We start from the raw sequence: 24,655 nt of genomic DNA on the forward strand, positions 1-24,655 counted from the left end.
GTGGCGCCTTAGCTGTTCATTGATTGCTTCCTCATATGTGCCTTGACCATGGGGCTTCAGCCAAGCCAGTGACCGCTTGCTCAAGCCAGCAACCCCACACTGAAGCCAGATGAGCCCACGCTTGAGCCGATGACCTCAGGGATTTGAACCTGGGGAGTCCCAGGTCAATGCTGTATCCACTGTGCCACCACCTGTCAGGCTCATCTTAACTTTTTTTTTTTAAGATCTTTTAATCTTTTTTTTTTTTAAATACTTTATTGATTTTACAGAGACAGGAGAGAAAGGGGAGCATGGAATGGGAAGTAACAACTCATAGTTGTTTCAGGCTAGTTGTTCATTGCTTGCTTGCTGTATGTGCCTTGACCAGGGAAGCCCAGGGTTTCGAACCGGCAACCTTGGCATTCCAGGCTGAAGGTTTATCCACTGCGCCACCATAGGCCAGGCGATTTTTTTTTTTAAAGATTTTTTTTTTTTTAATTTTTTATTTATTCATTTTAGAGAGGAGAGGGAGAGAGAGAGGAGAGACAGAAAGAGAGAGAGAAGGGGGGAGGAGCTGGAAGCATCAACTCCCATATGTGCCTTGACCAGGCAAGCCCAGGGTTTCGAACCGGCGACCTCAGCATTTCCAGGTCGACGATTTATCCACTGCGCCACCACAGGTCAGGCCAAGATTTTTATTTATTGATTTTACAGGGAGAAAGGAGGGAGATGAGAAGTATCAACCTATAGTTACTTTACTTTAGTTGTTCATTGATTCCTTGACATATGTGCCTTGACCGGGCAAGCCCAGGGTTTTGAACTGGCAACTTCAGCGTTCCAGGTCAATGCTCTATCCATTGTGCTCCAACAGGTCAGGCCATTTTAACTCTTTAGGAATCAGTAAATTTAAATGCTATGGTCCACTATGTTGAAAGGAAATGTTATAAGTACTTTCTTTTTTCTTTTTTTTTTTTTTTGCGAGAGAGAGGGACAGTGACAGACAGACAGGAAGGGAGAGAGATGAGAAGTATCAATTCTTCATTGTAGCACCTTAGTTGTTCATTGATTGCTTTCTCATATGTACCTTGACCGGTGGGTTCCAGCTGAGCCAGGGACCCCTTGCTAAAGTCAGCGACCTTGGGCTCACGCCAGCGACCTTTGGGCTCAAGCCAGCAACTGTGGGGTCATGTCTATAATCCCACGCTCAAGCCAGTGACACTGCACTCAAGCTGGTGAGTCCCTGCTCAATCTCTCAAGCTGGCGACCTTGGGGTTTCGAACCTGGGACCTCAGCGTCCCAGTCCGACGCTCTATCCACTGCACCACCTCCCAGTCAGGCTATAAGTACTTGCTTATTTGATGTTAATGTAGAGCTTCCTCTCCCTTTCTATTTTTAAACGAGGTGCTAATATATAGTTATGAGGTGCTATAAGTAATAGTTGCAGGGAACATTTGTAGATTTTATAACTGAGCTTTTAATTAATTCTTCAGCTCAAAAACTGTCTAGTTCTACTTTGAACATTGACTTGTCTTTATAAAAAGGTAAGCCACTTTATTTTCCTTCTCTGTAGGATTGATGTAATATCTTTAATGGTATTAAATGTCAGAAGAACATAGGAGCCAGCTCAAGCCAAATATAGAATAACATGGATTCAGAATGAATGACAATAATAGATTATAACCCACTGAATAAAATAAACAAGTGAAATAAGTAAGTGGGATAGAGGAAATATTCTTTGTTAACAGTAGAATTGCAACTAATAAATGTAGAAGAAATAATAAAATTAGCAAAATCATATTGTAATCATTATAGTAATAGTTGATTTGTGGAACAATCAACAATATAAGAATTGAAGAGGAACAAGATGTTTACATATGTAGTTTCAAATTATCTCCCCACAGATTACTTATAATTACAAAGAGAAATATGGTAGCTTTACAGTGGAGAAACCTGGGGGAATGCCACCTTGACCAGGTGATCACCTCCTGATATGAGACACCTAGAGAGCACAGCAGCACCTCTGCTCTTCATGCCCAAAATGTATAACCTGAATCCAACTATGAGGAAACTTTAAACAGACCAACTTGAGGTATTTTATAAGATAGTCTTCAAAAATACTAAGGTTGTGAAAGTAAAAAAATTTGACATGTAAATGAAATGTATAGTCTTAGATTGGGTCTTGGAATCAGGAGAAAACTGTTATGAAAGATATTACTGGGATAATTAGTGCCATTTGATTATGGACTTTATTCCAGATAATAGTATTATATGAGTGTTAAATTGTTAAATTTTCTCAGTTTGATAATTGTTCTGTAGTTATGAGAGACAATGCCCTCGTTTTTATTTATTTACTTAGGAAGAGACAGGAAGGGAGAGATGAGAAGCATCAACTTGTTGCAGCACCTTAGTTATTTATTGATTGCTCTCTTATACATGCCTTGACTGGGGGGAGGGGCTCCAGCTGAGCCAGCGACCCTTTGCTCAAGCCAGTGACAATGGGGTCATGTCCAAGATCCCATGTTCAAGCCAGTGACCCTGCGCTTAAGCTGGTGAACCTGCGGTCAAGCCAGTGACCTCTCTGCACCACTGCGTGGCAAAATGTCCTTGTTTTTAAAATGTACATGCCAGAATATTTAGGATTAAAGGAGCATGATGACAGTCTGTAACTAAGACTTAAATGGTTTGGAAAGTAAGCGAACAGATGGAGGAAAATGTTAACTGGGGAATCTAGGTAAAGAGTATACCAGAATCCTTTGTACCAATCTGGCGGCTCCTATATGTTTGAATTTATTTCAAAATACTTTTTCTTGAAACTTGTTTTGTTCTGTGTGTGTGTGTGACAGAGAGGGACAGATAGGGACAGACAGGAAGGGAGAGGGATGAGAAGCATCAATTCTTTGTTGCTGCACCTTAGTTGTTCATTGATTGCTTTCTCATATGTGGTTTGACGGGGGAGGGGGGAGGCTATAGCAGAGCGAGTGACCTCTTGCTCAAGGCAATGACCCTGCGCTCAAGCTGGTGAGTCCACACTCAAGTTGGCAACCTCGGGGTTTTGAACCTGGGTCCTCCACATCCCAGTCCGACGCTCTGTCCACTGTGCCACAGCCTGGTCAGGAGTACTGATGCTTTTAAGCTTTGGTAGGGTGCACATAGAATAGTCTCTAGCCCCATTACGGAACAGTATGCTTTCCAGAACTGTACTAGATACCTGTTTTGTAAACGAGATTTCTGCTGTTCCTGGTAGAATGACAAACTAGTCCCAGCTCCGTATAGACTCCCAAGAATTTTTCAGTTTACTGCTGAGAGTTTTTTCCTTAGACTCACACAGTACCACCCCACATGTGCAGATATTTATTGTGTAAAATATTCCAGGGAACTCCTCTGCAGATGCCAAGAATTCTCTATGCTGTTCACTCATCAGTTCAGAAAGATTATTGGGCTCTTTTGAGTTTCCTTTCCCTGCATTGCAGCTTGGAAATTTCCTTCAGGCAATAAGCCCTGGCAATTGTTGGACTCACCTTGTTTGTTTCTTTCTATGAGATCATAGGTTTTCATTGCAGTTGTCCAATATCTGAAACAGTTGTTTAATATATTTCGTTTAGTTTCTAGTTGTTTTATGGTGAAAGGGCAATTCCCATAGTAGTTCATCCTTCATAGGCTAAAGACATGTCCTGTATAAAGTTTATACTTTTAAAACTTTTTAGAATAATTGGATATTAGTTTCAGGTATACATGTTTTTACTGTTATTTATTAACTAATTTCTTTCCTAATGCTAAATAACCTATATTCTGAGCATTACAGGTAAGACTTCTCTAGTTCATTCTCTTTACAAATATATAACAGCTTACAAATATATAAGGCTTATTTTCCTTGATTGTATTTGTTCTTTGTCTAAATACATTATATACAATTCTTATTGTTGTCATTTGTAACTTAACTCAGTATTTGTTTGCTACTGCTCTCATCTGTTCATTTGAATAATGCTTAACTTAAAAATGTAACCACAGGCCCTGGCCGGTTGGCTCAGTGGTAGAGCGTCAGCCTGGTGTGCAGGAATCCCGGGTTCAATTCTCAGCCAGGGCACACAGGAGAAGCACCCATCTGCTTCTCCACCCCTCCCCCTCTCCTTCCTCTCTTTCTCTCTCTTCCCCTCCCGCAGCCAAGGCTCTATTGGAGCAAAGTTGGCCCGGGCGCTGAGGATGGCTCTGTGGTGTCTGTCTCAGGTGCTAGAATGGCCCTGGTTGCAACAGAGCAATGCCCCAGATGGGCAGAGCATCGCCCCCTGGTGGGCATGCTGGGTGGATCCCAGTCAGGCGTATGCAGGAGTCTGTCTGAGGGCCTCCCTGTTTCCAGCTTCAGAAAAATACACACACAAAAAAAGTAACCACAGCCTGACCAGGTGGTGGTGCAGTGGGTAGAGCGTCGGACTGGGATGCGGAAGACCCAGGTCCGAGACCCCGAGGTCACCAGCTTGAGCACGGGCTCATCTGGTTTGAACAAAAGGTCACCAGCTTGGACCCAAGGTCGCCTGCTCGAGCAAGGGGTTACTTGGTCTGCTGAAGGCCCGCGATCAAGGCACATATGAGAAAGCAATCAATGAACAACTAAGGTGTCGCAATGAAAAACTGATGATTGATGCTTCTCATCTCTCTATTCCTGTCTGTCCCTGTCTATTCCTCTCTCTCTGACTCTGTTTCTGTAAAAAAAAAACGTAACCACATAAATAGTGTCTTACTTGTCTGATTTTTTTTCCTAGGTGGTATAGTTGTATGCTGGGCAAGAAATGCAGCCTGGCACCTCTGAAGGAAGAGCTTCGCATACAAGGGGTAGGCATTCGTCATTACTATTTTTACATGTCTGCTTTTGCATTCTATAAGAGAATATAGAATTATCTTTTATACCTTACATCTCTAAATGGCATTTTTTTGTTTTATTTTTGCTTATTTATTTATTCATTTATTTATTTAGTAGAGGAGAGAAGGTAGTGAGGCAGACTCCCACATGCACCCTGACCAGGATCCACCCAGCAACCCCATCTGGGGCCAATGCTTGAGTACTGAGCTATTTTTAGTGCCTGAGGCTGATCACTCCAATGGAGTTATCCTCAGTGTCCAGGGCCACACTCAAACCAATCAAGCCACTGGCTGCAGGAGGGGAAGAGGGAGAGAAAGGGGAGACTGAGGTGGGAAGAAACAGATGGTCGCTTTTCCTGTGTGCTCTGACTGGAAATGCTTGCTTATTTTTTAATTTTGTGATTTGGGGGCTAAAAGGGGACTTTTTATAAATCATTTACACGGAGCTTTGACAATTATAATAAAAAGTTGGGAGAAAAAAAAAAAGTTGGAAAACAATGAATAGAATGTCAGAGAGAAACCAAAAATCCTAAAACCTCCTATCTACCTATACTGACCCCTACATCTGACTCCTTTGTAATTGCAGAAACTCAAGGCTACATGAGTTAAGAGATTTGTTTTGGATTACAGGTGTAGTTATCAAAGAACACCTAAAACCAGAACACTCCTCATCATCATTTGTTTCCCACTATGGTGCAATCCACACGAGTTTTAGACCCTTGCGTCTGTTTTGAAAAGCATACTTACCATAGTCCCTCCCAGTTTGTGGTGTTTTGACATGAGTAGGCCTGAGCAGGATGACTTTTCAGAGAAAGAAATCATATATAGGGTCAGTGGTAGAAGCCAAATTTCTGATATTTCTGATTTCTATCTGATAGTCTACTTATCCTATGTTCTCTACCATACTTTTTGTTTGTTACATTTATAACAGCTACAAAATAGTTTCATTTTCTTTCTTCAAATGTGAAAATCAAAAGGGAGAGACTACAGAGCTGTGCCTAGCCATTTGGTAGCTTTCTCTCACAAAAAGAAAAACCAAAATCCTTTCGAATCATTTTACCAATGATTCTTTGAAGAGCTGTGTTTAAGGTGTTTCATATATTTGGATTTCAAACCAGAACTGTAAATTCTCTCTAATGTTTTATGGGAGGGGACAAAAATCCCACAACTTTGTTGAAAGTTAATTTATTCATTGATAATTAGGCAGCTATGCATAATTGTTTTTGGACAGTAGTATTTTGTCAACTGATAAAAAGGACCAACACATAATATCACATGAGGCAGCAGCCAAGAACATATTGATAATGACTTCAGTTTGATGAAATGCTGTGTTTGTTGATTTCAGGTCCCTAAAGTCACCTACACTGAATTCTGTCAGGGTCGGACAATGAGGTGGGCCTTGGCTTGGAGTTTTTATGATGATGTAACAGTACCAGTAAGTAGAGACCTTGCTTCAGCTTCTCCACGCTGCTTTAGCTTCCCCAGCCAGCTCATGGTGGGGTTTAGTAGGTCATAAGTGAACTAAACTTGTACTGTCCTGTTTCCCTGAAGTTTGGTCCAAATGCTTACATCAGAGTGGAAAGTGGTTGTAAACAAGGCACAGTGCTGGATCACTGACTGTGGTAACCATGGAGCCATTCTTTGGAATACAATTCCAAATGAATTGGAAATGCATTCTTTAGGAATTAAAAATTCAGATAATATAACTTGGAGAAACATCTTGAAGGAATAGTTATTCTGTTGGACATTCCTCAATGAGAAACACTGATTCTTGCTCAGCAAATAAATGAATTGGAGCCTGATAGTGGCGCAGTGGATAAAGTGTCTGCCTGGAACTCTGAGGTCACGAGTTTGAAACCCTGTGTTTGCCTGGTCAAGGCACATATGGAAGTTGCTGTTGCCTGCTCCTCTCCCCCTTCTCTCTCTCTCTCTCTCCCCTCTCTAGAATGAATAAAAGAAAAAAACCCCAAATGAATTGGAAATGCATTCTTTAGGAATTAAAAATTCAGATAACAGAACTTGGAGAAACATCTTGAGGGTATATTCTGTTGGACATTCCTCAAGAATTGAAACGAAAATTTGTTTTCCTTTACATACTACTGCTTTCCTAGAGTAGCCATCTCCTGGGATTCCTGGTTGAATATAGAAATTTGCCATTTAGGGTTGCAGACTTCTGAGGTGTATCACTTAGAACTTTTCACTAGGATGATCCCTATCTTGGCTTTAAGATTAGTACTAGAATATCGATCAGTTTTGAAGGTAGGTGATAAGTCTAGTGTGTATATCCATGAGCATGAACATTTTCTGTAATAGAACATTTTACAAAATGATCTGTGGCCCTGGCTGGATTGCTCAGTGGATAGAACATCGTCTCTGTGCACCGAAGTCACAGATTCTAACCCTGGTCAGGACACATATGAGAAGCAATCAGTGGGTACACAACTAAATGGAATGAATTGATGCTTCTCTCTCTCCCTCCCTCCCTCAAAAATCAATAGGAAAAAAAATTTTTTTTTTAATGATTTGTTCGACAAACTTTTCCTTGTCTTCTGTGCTGCTATATGTGAAGGAAAAATCCTTATGAACTGGTGAGACTGAATAAATTTTCTGGGCTATACTGAGAAGTCATAATAGAATAGCATCTGTTTGTTCTCACATTTCCTTCGTAAGAGTGATTGATTTATTGTTGCCTATAGCCTCCTGCCTTCAGTTTATGTACACTTTGCTCTGCCTGTGCTCCTTCTGCCAGTAGTATTGATGAAGGCTTAGTACCTGGTCCCTCGGGTTTCTAATCCCTTGCCCATACAATAGGGTCATTATAAGTGCTCCTCTACAAAGACCTTGACTGCTAGTAGTCTCTAGGGTCATCTTAAATGTTGCTGTGTCTGTGATTCTCTGTCCTTCCTCTCATAGGGCAGACGAGTAGAGGCATGTGCAGAAGTACAACGGGACAGTTGGCAGGTGTTTCTGAATACATGAGCTCGAATTTGAAACTGAGCCTGTCCTTCATTCTGCAACTAGGTATGCTGCTGGGTTTAAGTAAGTTTTTCCTAATCAAGTTTGAATGGCCTCACCCATGGAAGCCTAGAACTGCCTCTCTATAATGACTGCAGTAGGTAGCTAGAGATTAGAGTTTGAAATAGTCACTGGTTAAAAAAATGTTTCTGCTTTTTGGAACTCCCTCCTTTTTCTCCCATCTTCTAGAATACCAGGGTTTTCATACCAAATTGTTAAAACCATTAGTAATGCCCTCAGTTATTCTTATGTAGACACTAACAGCTGCAGGAAAGTGGACCTGCACCTGTTTCCAAATCTTTCTGTTTAACTTGATCCTGCAGTTGTTGGTACCATGAGTAGAAGAACTAACAATGAGCTCTGACACTGTTCACATAATTTCACAGTCCAGAGTCACCCTCTTGGATTAATAGCTATTTCAGATCAAAGTATCAAAGGACACTATGTTCCTGTGTTAGCAAAGTCAGCTTATTTGGAAAAGGAACCTTCTAGGCTTCCTTCCCTCCCTTTCTACCTTTTAGGCCATATTTGAGCCTTGTTCATAGTTTCAGCCATCAAAGAATGTCTCTTACTAAAGGCCTCAGGTTTCTTCCATGCCTGAGTACTCATCCCTCCCCAGCACCAGCCCAAAGCTGTGAATAATGCATTCCCAAGTGTTCCATTAGGTGCACTTAAACTGCTACAGGGAAAATGGCAGCTTCTGATTTGTGGTAACCCAGCAACACTTTCTTAGCACTGGTGCCCCTGATCAGCAGCTGCTGTCCCAGGGGTAGTCCCAGGGCACTCAGGAGGTTTGTTGCGAGCTGTCCTTTTGGTTCTCCTTCTGTCTTCCTGCACCTCTCCGCATCCCTTGCTTTTTGAAAGAGTGACTATTGCCTTAGTTTCCCCCTCCTGCTCCTTTTGGGGGTGGGGAGGGAGGAGGAGCTCCTATATAGGTGAGGAGAGAAAGCCAAGAGCTAGAGCTAGTTAGGCAGAAATATTGACCTACTTCCCCACTGCTATCCTCAGTCCAGCTTTTTTAGAGTAAATGTGCAAGTTACTATGGCAACTTCTGTTTTTACTTATCTTGGGCTTGCCTGACTCCTTTCTGTTGGCGCTGAATGCTGGAAAATTCTAATTCATTGCTGATTCAAGTGCCTACACTAAACCCAATACTCTTGTTTAGATTTATTTTAGCAACAAAAAGATGAGTGCTAGTGTTGGTAGAAATTTTGTACAATCATATTTGACCGATGATGAATATAAGCAAGCATCTTTTATGGACTGTTCTTTATAGAATTTTCACAAGCCACTTAGAATGCCTCTTTGTCCCAGTTTTTCTTCTAATTGCTCCAGGCATTATTTCAGCTTTGCTTTCAGAAGTTTGAGGATTGTTAAAAGAAAAAGGGAAAATAATGTGGCTCTAGCAAGTTGTGCACTATTGCTTTGAGCATTGCCCAGGAACTCTGGCTTTAAAAAATTGTTCCTCTGCATTTAAGACATTTCCTGGGGCTTTCCTGTCTAGGGAGTAATAACTAGAGGGCCTTTTAGAAAACAGATGGAGGGAAAGGGGCAAATTAATTAGGTAGCCTTGTTAGTGTCAGAGTTTGGGGTCTCCTGATAGTGCTCTACTTACAGGTTTTCAAACTAGTTCCAGATAGATTAGGGATTACTTATAGCTGCCCCAGGGGGTGACAGTTAGGGGACAGACATCAGGTTGCTACTTCAGGCTTCACTCTTATTTAATCAGAGCTGATCTGCTTTTAGCCATTTTATATATTGATTTTGTTTAAAGGATTCACTGTTAAATGGATTGAAAACCATGGTACTGTACCAAGTTATACATTAGAAAAAGATGTGATGATTAGGGAGCTGAGCTCTTGAGCAAAACCAAAACTAAGGACCCTCATCTTTTTTATTTTTCTTTCTTTCATAATTGAGATTTTATTGGCTGTTTTGAGGATAAGTACACAGACATTTCAATTTTTACACAATTCTTAACATATGTACCAAAAATATGAAGTTTTGTAGTTGTAATTCTTTTCGAAAAGGTTATTCCAGTTACTTTCCAGCTTAAAATTTAGGGGGTAATTTTTTTTTTTTTTTCAGAGACAGAGAGAGGGATAGATAGGGACAGACAGGAACGGAGAGAGAGATGAGAAGCATCAATCATCAGTTTTTCGTTGCAACACCTTAGTTGTTCATTGACTGCTTTCTCATATGTGCCTTGACTGCTGGCCTTCAGCAGACCGAGTAACCCCTTGCTCGAGCCAGCGACCTTGGGTCCATGCTTGTGAGCTTTGCTCAAACCGATGAGCCTGCACTCAAGCTGGCGTCCTCGGGGTCTCGAACCTGGGTCTCCTGCATCCCAGTCCGACGCTCTATCCACTGCGCCACCGCCTGGTCAGGTGGTAATTTTTCTTAATAGAATATCAAGTACTAATATCTTGAAATGTTGATACGCTGTTACATCAGCGTCCCACTAATTCACAATTTATTATCATATATACTACATAATCAGATTTTCAATCTTTTCACAGCAAATTAACAGTTACTAGAAACACTGGACTGCCACACCAAAGATGTTACAGAGTGCACAAAATTCTGACAGGGAGAGCCAAGATTAGGGAGTGGTTTTCTTTAGGAAACAGTTGTACCAAAAACATGAGAAGAGAAGAATTTCAAATGTTCAAGACATATAAAATGCACGACTGACTTCAAATTGCCATTTAGTATGTTTTGTATTATAGGATAGAGAAACTACCGCTGTCTACAGAATGTTAAGCTGACACTCAAGACAATCAAAGCCTCCCATATTCATATCCCATTATTTTCTGGTTGTACCAAAAAATAAACTACCAGCAAATTATTTCACCTCTTAAAAAAAAGCATTTATGCCTGACCAGGTGGTGGCGCAGTAGATAGAGTGTTGGACTGGGACACAGAGGACCCAGGTTCAAAACCCTAAGGTTGCTGGCTTGAGCCCAAAGGTTGCTGGCTTGAAGCCCAAGGTCGCTGGCTTGAGCAAGGGGTCACTAGCTCTGCTGTAGCCATCCAGTCAAGGCACATATGAGAAAACAATCAATGAACAACTAAGGTTCTGTAATGAAGAACTGATGCTTCTCATCTCTCTCCCTTCCTGTCTGTCCCTCTCTGTCTCTGTCACACACACACACACACACACACACACACACACACACACACACACACAAAGGCATTTATACTTTTAAAAATGGGATTAGATGGAATTCCCTCCTTAAAAATGTTTCTAGAGCTATTAAAAAACTTGCATTTACAATATAGTTGATAAAATATTCCTCTGGATTGTACAAGAAGGGAGACAGGGACCGCTGATACAGATGTGGTGTGTGATATCAGTCAGACTTCACTTCTTACTCTCCTGCTTCATCCGAGGCTGGCTCTCCTCATTTTAGTTTCTCGTTTTCAGTAGGTAGGTCTTCAGGTTCCTCGTTAGCCACTTCAGCCTGTTTCCCTTTGCTCCCTTTCCCCTTTTGTTTGCACTTTTTTGTCTGCAGAGTTATCCTTTCCTGCTGCCTTTTTGGACTTTATTTCCACTTTTACAGGAGCAGATTTAGATGACAATCTCGCCGATCTCCTCTTGGGCTCCTCCTTCACTGTCCCCTCTTAGGCATCCTGGCGGCTAGGTGGGTGCATGCATGTGCGGGTTGCCTTCGTGAACTTGGGCTGCCTGGCCACTGTTGCTTAAGCAGCTGCTACTTCTTCCGCTGGGGCGGTGGGAGAACCAGATCCTAAGGACCCTCTTCTTATTTACTTTTTTTTTTTTAAGCGAAAGAGACAGAGAGAGGGACAGATAGACAGGGAGAGAGAGGAGAAGCATCAGTTCTTGATTATAACACCTTAGTTGTTCATTGATTGCTTTCTCATATGTGCCTTAAATGGGAGGCTACAGCCAAGCCAGTGACACCTTGCTCAAGCAGCAACCTTGGGCTCAAGCCAGAGACCACTATGGGGTCGTGTCTGTGATCCTGCACTCAAGCCAGTGATCCCGCACTCAGGCTGGGTGAGCCCACATTCAAGCCAAGAGACCTTAGGGTTTCAAACCTGGGTCCTCTGCGTCCCAGGCCAGTGCTTTATCTACTGTGCCACCGCGGCTCATGCCCCTTAATTACTTTTCTTAATAAGTATGGTCTTCATTTGTGATTATACCAAAGAAATGACACCATTTTCTATCCCTTATAATGATCAGTTTTATGGGAAAGAAAAACACAGGAAGCATTGATACACAATTGTATATGAGTAAGAGCTGAAATGAGCGGTATGGACTAGGGTGGTTGAGAGAACATTTAGAAAAGGCCGCGCTCATCAGAGATGACTTCTTAGAGGAGGAATTGTTATTGTCTGACTTATAGTTGGTGCTCAGTAAGTGTTTTCTGAATGTGGAAAGGAATGATGCAGGACTTGTACTAAGGTGCAACACTGTAAGCAAGACATTGATTCAGTAGATTTGAAACATTAGATATTGTCTTTTTGTTTGAATGGTTCACTTCACAAACATTGTCATTTTATCTGAACCTGACAAGAATCAAGTGAATTAGATGGTATTATTCCCACTTACTGTTTGAGTACTGGAACTTTTAAAAATTCAGGTTGGGCCTGACTAGGCGGTGGTGCAGTGGGTAGAGCATCGGACGCGGAGGACCCAGGTTCAAGACCCCGAGGTGGCCAGCTTGAGCATGCGCTCATCTGGTTTGAGCAAAGCTCACCAGCTTGGACCCAAGGTCACTGGCTTGAGCAAGGGTTTACTCAGTCTGCTGTAGCCCCGGTCAAGGCACATATGAGAAAGCAATCAGTGAACAACTAAAGTGCCACAACGAAAAACTGATGATTGATGCTTCTCATCTCTCTTCATTCCTGTCTATATGTCCCTATCTGACTCTCTGTCTCTGTAAAAAAAAAAAAAAAAAAAAAGAATTTAGGTTGGGTTGGCCTGACCTGTAGTGACATAGTGGATAAAGCCTTGACCCGAAATGCTGAGGTTGCTGGTTTGAAACCCTGGGCTTGCTTGGTTAAGGTACATACAACAAGCGATAAGGAAGCAATGAACAACTAAAGTGGAGGAACTATGAGTTGATACTTCTTGCCCCCCCTCTGCAAAATCAGTAAATAAAATCTTTAAAAAAAAATTTATGTTGGAACCCAGATCAGTCTGATTGTACAGCCTATGTATAGTAATACACTGATACTCTGCTTTCTAAAGTACTGCCTTTTGTTCCAGTCTGGCTCATGTACACTCTCATCCTCTTGTATGTAGCCTTTTCCAACAGCCTTTCTTCTTTTATAAGATTCACTTGGACCTGACCAGGCAGTGTCACAGTGGATAGAGCATCAGACTGGGACACAGAAGACCCAATTTTGAAACCATGAGATCACTGGCTTGAGCGAGGGGTCACTCACTCAGCTGTAGCCCACTGGTCAAGGTACATATGAGAAAGCAATCAATGAACAACTAAGGAGCTGCAACGAATGATTGATGCTTCTCATCTCTCTCCCTTCCTGTCTGTCTGTCCTTCTCTCTCTCTCTCTCTCTCTCTCTCTCTCTCTCTCTTTCTGTCACCAAAAGAAAAGAAAACAGGGAAAAAAAGATTCACTTGAGCTCATCCTTAGCTCATCATTCTGCTCAAAAACTTCTAAGTGACTACCTCCTGCCAATGCCAGTAGGAAGTACAGCTCTTCAACTGGCCCGTTGGGCCTCCTAAATCTGTCCTTTACTTTCCCTTTTATCCTAATTCCTGTTTTTCCGACTGTACTGTCTTTTACCATATTGGCCTCCACAGACTTCTCAATACCAAAATCCTAGCTGACTTTGTGCATCCTTTGCTCACAGTCTGCTCTTTGTCCTTCCCTCGGACTTCCTCTATTGCAATCCTGTTCAATTCCAATTTCTGCATAAAGCCTTCTTAACCATTCAGCCCATAGAAATCTCTGGAATTGAACTTACCTTTTTCAGTCATTTGTATTCTCCATAACCTTTTTTGTGACATATTTTGTTTTGGTATTTGTTTAACTATGGCATAGTGATTAACACCAAAGCAACTGCATGGTGTATAGAAAATGCCTTTTGTGAGCTGGCCCCAGCCTACCTTTATGTTGAGCAGGTTATTAACTTCTCTGAGCTTCAGTTTCCTCATTTGTATAATGGGAGGTAATAATAATACCTACCACATAGGGTTTTGAGGATTGAATGTACTTAACACAGTACCTACTATATAGTAAATGCTCAGTAAAATACATATATTGTATTATCATTTCCCACCATTCTTCTCACTCACTGCAGTATTTAATGCTCCAGTAACATGGAGCTACTGCTTGCTGAGATTCCTTTTTTTTTTTTTTTTGGAAATAAAAAGAATATCCAAATGGTCACTAGAGAACTAAAAATTGCCAGGAGAATTCCTCTCTGACCATCAGACTTACCATCTATCAAGTTAGTTAATATACTACCTTGTGTGAAGCTTGCCCTGACGCTTCCTAAGCTGATACTGGGATTCTTCTGTCTTCACTATAGTACTTGGTCCATATTCCTATTATTGTATCTTTTATGTGGCACCAACCTAGCATAGTGTCTGGTCCTCAAATAATAATCTTTTTTTTTTTTTTTTTTCATTTTTCCGAAGCTGGAAACGGGAGGCAGTCAGACAGACTCCCGCATGCGCCCGACTGGGATCCACCCGGCATGCCCACCAGGGGGCAATACTTTGCCCCTCTGGGGCGTCGCTCTGTTGCATGCAGAGCCATTCTTGCGCCTGAAGCAGAGGCCACAGAGCCATCCCCAGCGCTTGGGCCATCTTTGCTCCAATGGAGCCTCGCTGCGGGAGGTGAAGAGAGAGACAGAGAGGAAGGAGAGGGGGAGGGGTGGAGAAGCAAATGGGTACCTCTCCTGTGTGCCCTGGCCGGGAATCGAACCCGGGACTCCTGCACGCCAGGCCGACGCTCTACCACTGAGCCAACCGGCCATGTCCTTTTTTTTTTTTTTTTTTTTTTACAGGGACAGACAGACAGACAGGAACGGAGAGATGAGAAGCATTAATCATTAGTTTTTTGTTGTGACACCTTAGTTGTTCATTGATTGCTTTCTCATATGTGCCTTGACTGCGGGCCTTCAGCAGACCGAGTAACCCCTTGCTCGAGCCAGCGACCTTGGGTTCATGCTGGTGAGCTTTGCTCAAACCAGATGAGCCTGCACTCAAGCTGGCAACCTCGGGGTCTCAAACCTGGGTCTCCTGCATCCCAGTCCGATGCTCTATCCACTGTGCCACCGCCTGGTCAGGCTAATAATCATTAAATGAATGAAAATAAAGGAACAGATGGTGTGGTACAGTGATTATCAGACTTATCCACTGAAGTACCAGCTATAGCAGAAAATAGTTACTGATGAAACCTTGAGCATCAAGGTGACAATAAAGAAGTTCCCAGGGGCCCTGGCCGGTTAGCTCAGTGATAGAGCGTCGGCCTGGCGTGCAGAAGTCCCGGGTTCGATTCCTGGCCACGGCACACAGGAGAAGTGCCCATCTGCTTCTCCACCCCTCCCCCTCTCCTTCCTCTCTGTCTCTCTCTTCCCTTCCTACAGCCAAGGCTCCATTGGAGCAAAGTTTTTCCGGTGCTGAGAATGGCTCTGTGGCCTCTGCCTCAGGCGCTAGAATGACTCTGGTTGCAACAGAGCGATTCCCCTGGTGGGCGTGCCAGGTGTATCCCGGTCGGGCTCATGAGGGAGTTTGTCTGACTGCCTCCCTGTTTCCAACTTCGGGGGGGGGGGGGCGGAAGTTCCCAGGAAGCACTCTGTGCTCATGAAGTCTCTTTTCTCTTTATGATGCATTTGAATGTTGTATTCTATTCTATTACGTGTTTATTTTCATTTAGTTTTACCTTTCTATTCCCAAACTGCAGCTTAATTATTTTTGGATTGTCCCTTTTTACTGAGTTACTCCTCACTAGGTTAGTAGGTCTTTTTTTTTTGTATTTTTCTGAAGCTGGAAACGGGGAGAGACAGTCAGACAGACTCCTGCATGCGCCCGACCGGGATCCACCCGGCACGCCCACCAGGGGCCACGCTCTGCCCACCAGGGGGCGATGCTCTGCCCCTCTGGGGGGTCACTCTGCCAACGACCAGAGCCACTCTAGCACCTGGGGCAGAGGCCAAGGAGCCATCCCCAGCGCCCGCGCCATCCTTGCTCCAATGGAGGCTCGGCTGCGGAAGAGGAAGAGAGAGACAGAGAGGAAGGGGGGGGGGCGGTGGAGAAGCAAATGGGCGCCTCTCCTATGTGCCCTGGCCGGGAATCGAACCCGGGTCCCCCACACGCCAGGCCGACGCTCTACCGCTGAGCCAACCGGCCAGGGCTAGTAGGTCTTATATTTATTTATTTTATTGCTATTTATCAAAACATTTTATTTTGTTTTTAGTTTCTAATTATTTTTGGAGTTTGGGATTTTGTTGAAATTGCTTTCAGAGCCCACATAGCTAATTTGGACTATTATCCAAAGACCTTTGCGCTTTAAAAGTTAGTTGTTGTTTTTTAGTTTGGTTTTATTTATTTATTTATTTATTTATTTATTTATTTATTTCACAGAGAGAGGGATAGATAGGGACAGACAGGAACGGAGAGAGATGAGAAGCATCAATCATCAGTTTTTCGTTGCGACACCTTAGTTGTTCATTGATTGCTTTCTCATATGTGCCTTGACTGTGGGCCTTTAGCAGATTGAGTAACCCCTTGCTCAATCCAGCGACCTTGGGTCCAGGCTGGTGAGCTTTGCTCAAACCAGATGAGCCCGCGCTCAAGCTGGCCACCTTGGGGTCTCAAACCTGGGTCCTCCGTGTCTGAGTTCGACACTCTATCCACTGCGCTACCGCCTGGTCAATCTAGTTTTGTTTGTTTTTTATTAGCTGGAAGGTATTTCTTAAAACTATTACATGGCTTCTTAAAGTAATAGCTGATCCTCCAAGGTGACTTCATTGAGGAGATGGCCTTCCCTTGAATGTGAACATAGTGGTTGATTTAAATGTTTATTTAAAAATCAACTTTGAAGCCCTGGCCAGGTTGCTCAGTTGGTTAGAATGTCATCCTGATATACCAAGGTTGAGGGTTCACTCTCTGGCCAGACCACATACAGCAATCAACCAGTGAATGCATAAATAAATGGAACAACAAACCAATGTTTCTCTTTCTCTCTCTTTCCCTCCCTCCTGCTCCCCACTTCCCTTCTCTCTAAAATCAATAAATTTAAAAAAAAAGAAAAGTCAACCTTGTGTGATTTATGTTTACCACAGACATCTTGATTTATCCATTAATTTGGAATATCTCTGAGGGCAGAAATCATAACCCTTTTCTGAACAGTATGTGGTAGTTGCCACTTTATATCTACTGAACCAGGTGTATGTCTAAACTAGTATGCTTTTTCTCTACTTTCATTAGAGAAGAGGGAATTATGTTTTATTCATTATATATTTTTAAGTTTTAGCTCTCTCTTTCTATCTCTCCTCTAAAATGAATAAATAAAAATAATTTTTAAAAAAAGAAAGGGAAAGAGAGGAAGGAAGAAAGAGAGAGAGAAAAAGAAAGAAAGAGAAAGAAAGAAAGGAAGGGAAAAAGAAAGGAATAAAGAAAGAATGAATTGCAGACTGAGTGTAGCAAGACAGATGAGAAACACAGCAATATCTTCTCTTTTCTGGATGGAATCTATGAGCACAAATAATTACCACCTCTGTCAGAAGAGATAAAAGGCGCTACCATTTACCATATTTGTAGATTATCTTTGGTGTGCTGGGGGGGTCTGTCAAGGATGGCCCTGTTAGTGTGGTAACAGCCTCAGCTATTGGGAAGTGGAATAGGGAATCTGATTTTTTTTTTCCATTGATTTTAGAGTGAGGGAGGAAGGGAGGGAGAGATTGTAGTTGCTTCACTTTAGTTGTTCACTGATTGTTTCTCGTGTGTGCCTTGACCGGGCAAGGCCGTGGTTTCAAATTGGTGACCTCAGCATTCCAGGTCAATGCTTTATCCAGTGTTCCACCACAGGTCAGGCTGATTAAAATATTTTATTTTTCAATTACGGTTTATATTCATGATTATTTTGTATGAGTTTCAGGTGTACATCATACTGGTTAGACAAGCATAAACTTTACAAAGTGTTTCCTTTGGTATTTCCAGTATCCACTTGGCACCGTATATAGTTACTATATTACAATAGTGATTATATTCCCTATGCTGTACTTTACATCCTCGTGACTATTTTGTAGTTACCGATTTGTACTTAATCCCTTTGCCTTTTTCATCTAGTCCCAACCCCCCTCCCCTCTGGCAACCATCAGTCTGTTCTCTGTATCTGAGTCTCTTTCAATTTTGTTTATTTTATTGGGGAATCTGAATTATTGTGTCCCATATACCACCATCTTTCTCCCTCCTCAGCTTAATACTTGTATCTTAAGCTCCTTAGTACAAAGTGTTAGGCTCTCAGTAGACTAAAAATTATGTTTCTTATGCTGGGTGATTGAGTAATAACAATACTATTGTCTTAACATCAATATGAATTTGTCTCATCTTGTCTGAAACATTAATTGAACAAGTTCAGACGTAGGACAGTAGAGTCCGCTGTTCATTTCTTAGGAGCAGGTTCTTATTCATACACACATCCTTTGTTTTTTGGTCCTTTTTTTCTAAGCTTGTTTTCTAGTGTTCTTTACTTTTTATTTTTATTAGTTAATATCTGTTATAAAGAGAAGCTACAGATTGTTTCTTAGAAATACTGTCTAAAACTTTTCTACCATGGAATAAACTATTTTGCTGTATGAGGTTTGTAGATGCTGGTTAGGTCTCATAAGGCCTCACAATAATTAGACCTTTCTGTGTGTAAATGTATGTGCTCTGACACTGTTTCAGGTAGAATTTGAGTTAACAGCAGCACAATTATCAGGGGCTCCTTTCTGTAGGAAAAGATCTGCAAAGCTAGGTAGGAGTTCCTCTTTTTGAGCCTTTCTCTTTATAATCCTCACTTATTCATTTTGACCATGACCTAAGAGTTATCATAACTTGTTTAAGGTTTTGATAAGTCTTGTCAAAAAATATGAGTCTGTCTCTTAAAATAATACATCTGGTCTTAGTGGAGTCATTTTAAAGAAATGTTCAGTAAGTTTTTACTTTAAAGAAATAAATTTGAAATATAGCAGTGTCATCTGGTTTATAAAATGGATCTTGAGTCCCTCTAGTGGGTAGAATATAATTCACTTTCCAAGCTTGAAATAGAAAGATGGCAGTCTTGAATTATGTGGAACCAGCTTTCAAATCCACTGATCACATTGGTGTTGGTGTCCCCTCTCCTCAGCTGAGAGGCAGCACTCAGCTAGACTCTGGATGGCTCTAACATTAGGCAGGGTTCCTCAGGCCTTCTCTTCTGCCCATGTGATTCTAGCATCCTGGTCATTTTTAGCATGTGATTGTACAAGCTGTGGTTTACTAGCTTCTTTCTTTCAAGCCTCAGCTAGTATAAACTCAGACTGTAAATTGGTGGTTTAAAGCCATGCAGTTCTTTACAGAAAACAAAACAAAACTGTCTTCAGGGTCTCTGAGTTGCCATTAAGGAAATAATTACACAGGCCTGTTTGAGGCATAACAAGTAGATTAAGGATATTGAGTTATTGGAGGAGTTTTACATATTGATAGCAGAACACCAGAAGCATGGAATGGCAGAAAGAACTGGACCTGGGTCTAGGGTTCATGTCCTAACTTTGGTGTTACTACCTGTTTAACCTGAGCTGATTATGTAGCCTCTCTATATCTTGGTTTTCCCTTCTGTAAATTGGGCAGGTGATAAACCTATTTTCCAAGGTTAAATATTAAAAATAAACATACAAAGAAAGACCTTTGTGTTTTTAGTGCTCTGTGATTGGTAGCAGAAGTCATAATTTCCCTGAGTTCATTATAATGTGTTATATTATTTGGATAACTTTCCTCTCTTCACCCATGCCTTCTTTTTCTTTCAGTCACCGCCAACTAAGCGAAGAAAATTAGAGAAGCCAAGGAAACCCATTACATTTGTAGTGTTGGAGTCTGTGATGAAAGAATTATCCCTCAAAGCATCGCCTTTAGGCTCTGAGACAGTGGAAGGCATAGTAGTTGTGACAACATGTATTGAAAAAATTCTCACTGATCTGAAGGTACCTGACTAATAAGCACATTGAAGAAGTCCTCATAATCTCTTTTTTATTTTCCTTTTTTAAAATTTGTTTTGAAAAAAGTGATTTCCTATAAAATTCCGGGTTTTTTTTTCTCCAAATAGGTTCAGCACAGACGAGTTCCCTGTGGAAAGGAGGAAGTTAGCCTTTTCCTAACAGCCATAGAAAACTCCTGGATTCATTTAAGGAGAAAGAAAAGAGAACGAGTGAGACAATTAAGAGAAGTTCCTCGAGCTCCTGAGGACGTCATCCAAGCCTTGGAAGAGAAAAAGTTCACCCCCAAAGAGGCCGGCAGTAGCCAAGATTTGGCCCAGGGCCCCCAGGAGAGCGCCCTGTGTGGGCCTGCTCTACGGGAGAGCGAGTCAGTCACTGTTGAGGGCTGTGGCCCAACCCAGGATTCCCTTTTCCAGGAAGAAAACTCAGAACCCCTGGAGGATGAGAGGAATGAGGAAAAGGGAGAGGTGGAGGCTTTGGAAAGTTGTAAAGGCTCTAGCAATGGAGCCCAGGACCGAGAAGCGTCCGAGCAGTCCAGCAACCCACTGTCTGAAAAAGGGAACCATCTCCAAAAAGCGGCTGGACATTATCTATTCAAGTGTTTGATCAACGTTAAGAAGGAGGTAGATGATGCCTTAGTTGAAATGCATTGGGTTGAAGGTCAGAACAGGGATTTGATGAACCAGCTTTGTACCTATGTACGTAACCAAATTTTCAGGCTTGTTGCTAGTTAACTCCAAACTTCTTGCATAGTTGGGAAAGTTCTATAATGCAACTTGCTTTGGAGTGGCCTATGGGGTTGTAAGAGGAATTCTACCATCGGCCTTTAGTAGCATTATGTTGAGTTATCCCTAAAACAGAAATTAATTCATTTTTATACCACCCCGCCCGTCCCCCCCCCGCCCCCGTCCCATTTTTTAAGTTACAGAGCATTGTAGTATGATAGTTCAGAAGGAAGAATTGTGGTTATCAGCATCAACAAAAAGCCATCAGAAGACTCATAAGGGATTTAAACCTAGTTTAAACTGATTGCCGCAGCTTTAGACTGCTTCTCTGAGGCCAGAAGGATTATTTATGGAATTTTGTCTTGGTCAGAACTGTTCAGATCATCGTGCTTTCTTACCCCCTAGTGGAGGCAGTACATCAGGGCAGGTAGCGGTCTACCCTCTTCTAGCCACCTGGAAGACTGAAGACTTTCTCTGAGGCACACACAATGGTTTAGATTACCCCTCATTCAGTCCTAAGATAAGTACTGGCCTGAGGGCAGGTGCTGGGAGAGTCAGGGAGAGAAAGCTTAGTGAAGCCAGAAGGGCCGATCTGGGGAGCACCTGGAGACACTGCATTCCTGACTCTTGTCTGTTTTGATGTTGCTGATGTTGCTTATTTTAGAAACAGTTAGGTAAGCAAAACTCCCAGACCTGACTGAGATACTACAGAATGAAGCCATCCCCTACCTGCATCCTGTCACAAGTTCTGTTTTGTACCAGTGTTGCTAGTATATGCCATTTGAAATCGAGCCTTGTTTTGTTTTTAATATGAGTATTCAGAATTGAAAACTGTCCATCCTGTTTGAATCCAGGGGTTGGGAGAACTATTTTCTTAGCTTTGAATGGGTAAATGATAGAAATAAGCAATGAAGTAAGATAGTTAGGTGCAGTAAACTGCTTAAGAAATTCTCACTTATTAGCAGGTAAGTTGTAGCTGATTAAATACTTTTTGTGGGTTCCTTTGCAATCCCCTGTGTTCTTACCTGTTAGCATACGAGAATTCTGATTGAAATGTCAGGACTTAGCAGGACCACCTCTGGAAGAAGAGTTTCTTTCTTTGTTCTGGTGTTTTGGTTTCCCTGTGCCATGCTTCATGTTCAGCAGCCTAGTGTTTTACTTAGACTGCGATTTTTGAGTGTGGTACCAGAGCTCCTTGTTAATCTGCGAAGGAGACTGGAGCTGAGTAGTTAAATCACACTTTTGAAAGGTGGCTGTTGGTTAGGGCAGAAGACTGATGACCTTGGCATATTTTGGAAGTAGCTCAACCAGGCCCCTCAGCAAAGAAAGATACAGGAAATGAAAATAGGACTATATTATACCTCCCTATGGCAGTGGAGACAGCTGCAGAAGATAACATATTAACCCATCAGTGTTCTGAACCTGGTCTGTGAACCTCTAGAGCAGCGGTCCTCAACCTGTGGGTCGCGACCCCGGCAGGGGTCGAACGACCAAAACACAGGGGTCGCCTAAAGCCATCGGAAAATACATATTTATTATACAATACATTTTTAAATAAAATATGTATTTCGGAAAATACATATTTATTATACAGTACATTTTTAAATAAAATATGTATTTCCTATGGCTTTAGGTGACCCCTGTGATTTGGTCGTTTGACCCCCGCCGGCGTCGCGACCCACAGGTTGAGAACCGCTGCTCTAGAGTATCCATAAACCTCATGGATTATGTTTAAAAGTTCTGTGAACATACGTATTTGTTTGCTTGTTTTCCTAGAGAGAAGGGTTCCTGACTTAGAGCAGTCAGTAAACCACTGAGGATTAGGACCACTATTCTAGTCCGGCCTCTCATTTGACAGGGTGAGGAGACCAGTCTTGGCCTAGGGTCACACAGAGCCAGGATATAATCCATGGCCTTGGATTCCTCTGGTCCAATAATCTTCTGCCTCACCCACACTGTCTTGGCTGTACTTACCTCTGATGACATGTTGGAATTGTATGCCAGACCAAAACCTAATTTCTTATCTTGATAGAATTTTAGGGTAATCGAGTGGCAACTATTCATTTTATAAGTGGTTGATAAGTATTTATTGTTTGTGCTCATTAAAGATTTGGAAAAGTGAAAGAAAATGGCAGCATAGTCACCCCTAGTCTCAACCTTCTCAAACTACTGATATTTTAGTATTTCCTTCTAGTCTCTTTCTGTAGTTGGGGTGTATGATTACATGGGTTTAACCTTGGGTTGTACTCATGTTGGGTATTCAGTTTTATATTATGCTTTTTTCCATTTAACACCTTATACGTATTTTCCATGTTACAACAGTAGTGGATTTATTGACACCTTGCCTGTTCAAAATGTATTTCAGGCACAGTATTAGCCTTTGTTTAGATATAGTACTTAGAGATTCCCAGAGAATATGCTCTGTAACTGGAAGCACAAAAGATGTGTCCTGTGTCTGTGTGTTTCATGGTCCCAGGTTTAAGGCTTGTTGTGGTGGAGGAGGTTTTATAGGTGTTAATGCTCTTAGAGTTTAAAAAGCATGTAGCAAGGGGAGCTTCCCCTGCTGGAGCTGTGAGTGCTTTCTTTGCATTTGAACATCTTCAATTCCTTCTCTGAGAAGAACAGTTTCTATCTAATGAGAGAATGCTGAAAACATTTTTAAAAGACATCTAAATATTTTTTTAGGTATGTATATACTGTAAAGGGAGGAAGGAATTTTCTTTAAAGAAATAGGTTGTTGACCCATGTATCATGTTGAGTGATAACTTGCCTTAAATGTCTGGAGGTCAGGTTCATGTTGATGAATTGGTATGAAATTAAATCTTTCTGGTATTATCTTAAATTCTTTTCTGGTCCCTGGCATTGGCTTCTAATTATCTATAACTCAAGTGGGAACAGAAGCTAAGCTTGTTTTGCAAGAGGGACTAAAGCTGCTTTTGTTCGTTGGAATCTGCTTTGCTTCCAACATTTTGGCCCCTCACCCCACAACCTTGCCTGACTCTTCACTGACTATTATGTCCTGGCAGCACTGGCATCTCCACGGCAGAGTGTCAGCTGATCTTAAGGGTTTGTGTTAATTAAAACTTGAGTATGTGTGTGTATGCATGCGTGCATGTGTGTACATGTGAGTGTATGTATGTGTGTGTGTTTAAACCATGAAACTTCTCCTCTTGATAGAAATCAAAGCTTATAACGTGAACACCCAGCTTTTCTAAGAAATTAAACTACAAGGTGTAGAAAGGATGCAAAACTCTGGAAAACCTAAGACTTCCTAAAAGAAGGTAGTAGCCTTTCTGTCTTAAACCACAACATTTTCCTCTGTGGCCACACGGGGGCATCTTTGGCCCTTCTATCAAGTACCTTAACTGTACTTACTGTGGGAGTGGATAAAATTGTGTCCTGGATATTTTCTTGAAATACCCATTTGCTACCCGGATAAATATTTTTATGTAAATAAAGTTTGAAAAAATAAAGGTAGAAAGAAGAAAATCCCCACTACCCCATGGCCTTTTTATCAACTATTTTATGTTTCTTTATGGTCCCAGTTAATTGTTTTTTCTTTCTTTTCCATCTGTCCTGCTACTGTCGAATATATCCAGGTTGAATCAGTCCTTTAGATCAAATTTTTATTAGTATCGAGTTAATAGGACCGGAGGGGGATGTTTAGTGATCTTAAACAGTAATTTTTCAAAAGCCTTATGTCTCAGGAAGAGTAATATGGAGAGCTCTAAGAAAGAAACTGTTTTCTTTCTTTATTTTTTAACTTACTGATTTTAGCATGAGAGGCAGGAACATCAATCTGTTCCTGTATGTCCCCTGACTGGGGATTGCACTGGCAACCTCTGTGCTTCGGAACGATGCTCCAACCAACGGAGCTGTCTGGCCAGGGCAGATAACTGTTTTC

At 41.8% G+C, this 24,655-nt stretch overlaps 1 protein-coding gene across 1 annotated transcript in view; it reads left to right on the forward strand.

The window, feature by feature from the left end:
- Nucleotides 1-22,257, forward strand: part of METTL16 (methyltransferase 16, RNA N6-adenosine) — a 69,024-nt gene extending 46,767 nt beyond the window's left edge. Inside the window, exons 7-10 of the mRNA XM_066263029.1 lie at nucleotides 4,737-4,806; nucleotides 6,179-6,268; nucleotides 19,841-20,014; nucleotides 20,137-22,257. Coding sequence (XP_066119126.1) covers nucleotides 4,737-4,806; nucleotides 6,179-6,268; nucleotides 19,841-20,014; nucleotides 20,137-20,760 — 958 coding nt within the window. The 3' untranslated portion in view covers nucleotides 20,761-22,257. The remainder of the gene's footprint in view (nucleotides 1-4,736; nucleotides 4,807-6,178; nucleotides 6,269-19,840; nucleotides 20,015-20,136) is intronic.
- Nucleotides 22,258-24,655: the final 2,398 nt, after the last annotated feature.

Source organism: Saccopteryx bilineata, chromosome 2 (genome assembly GCF_036850765.1).
Source record: "Saccopteryx bilineata isolate mSacBil1 chromosome 2, mSacBil1_pri_phased_curated, whole genome shotgun sequence".
Classification (NCBI taxonomy): domain Eukaryota; kingdom Metazoa; phylum Chordata; class Mammalia; order Chiroptera; family Emballonuridae; genus Saccopteryx; species Saccopteryx bilineata.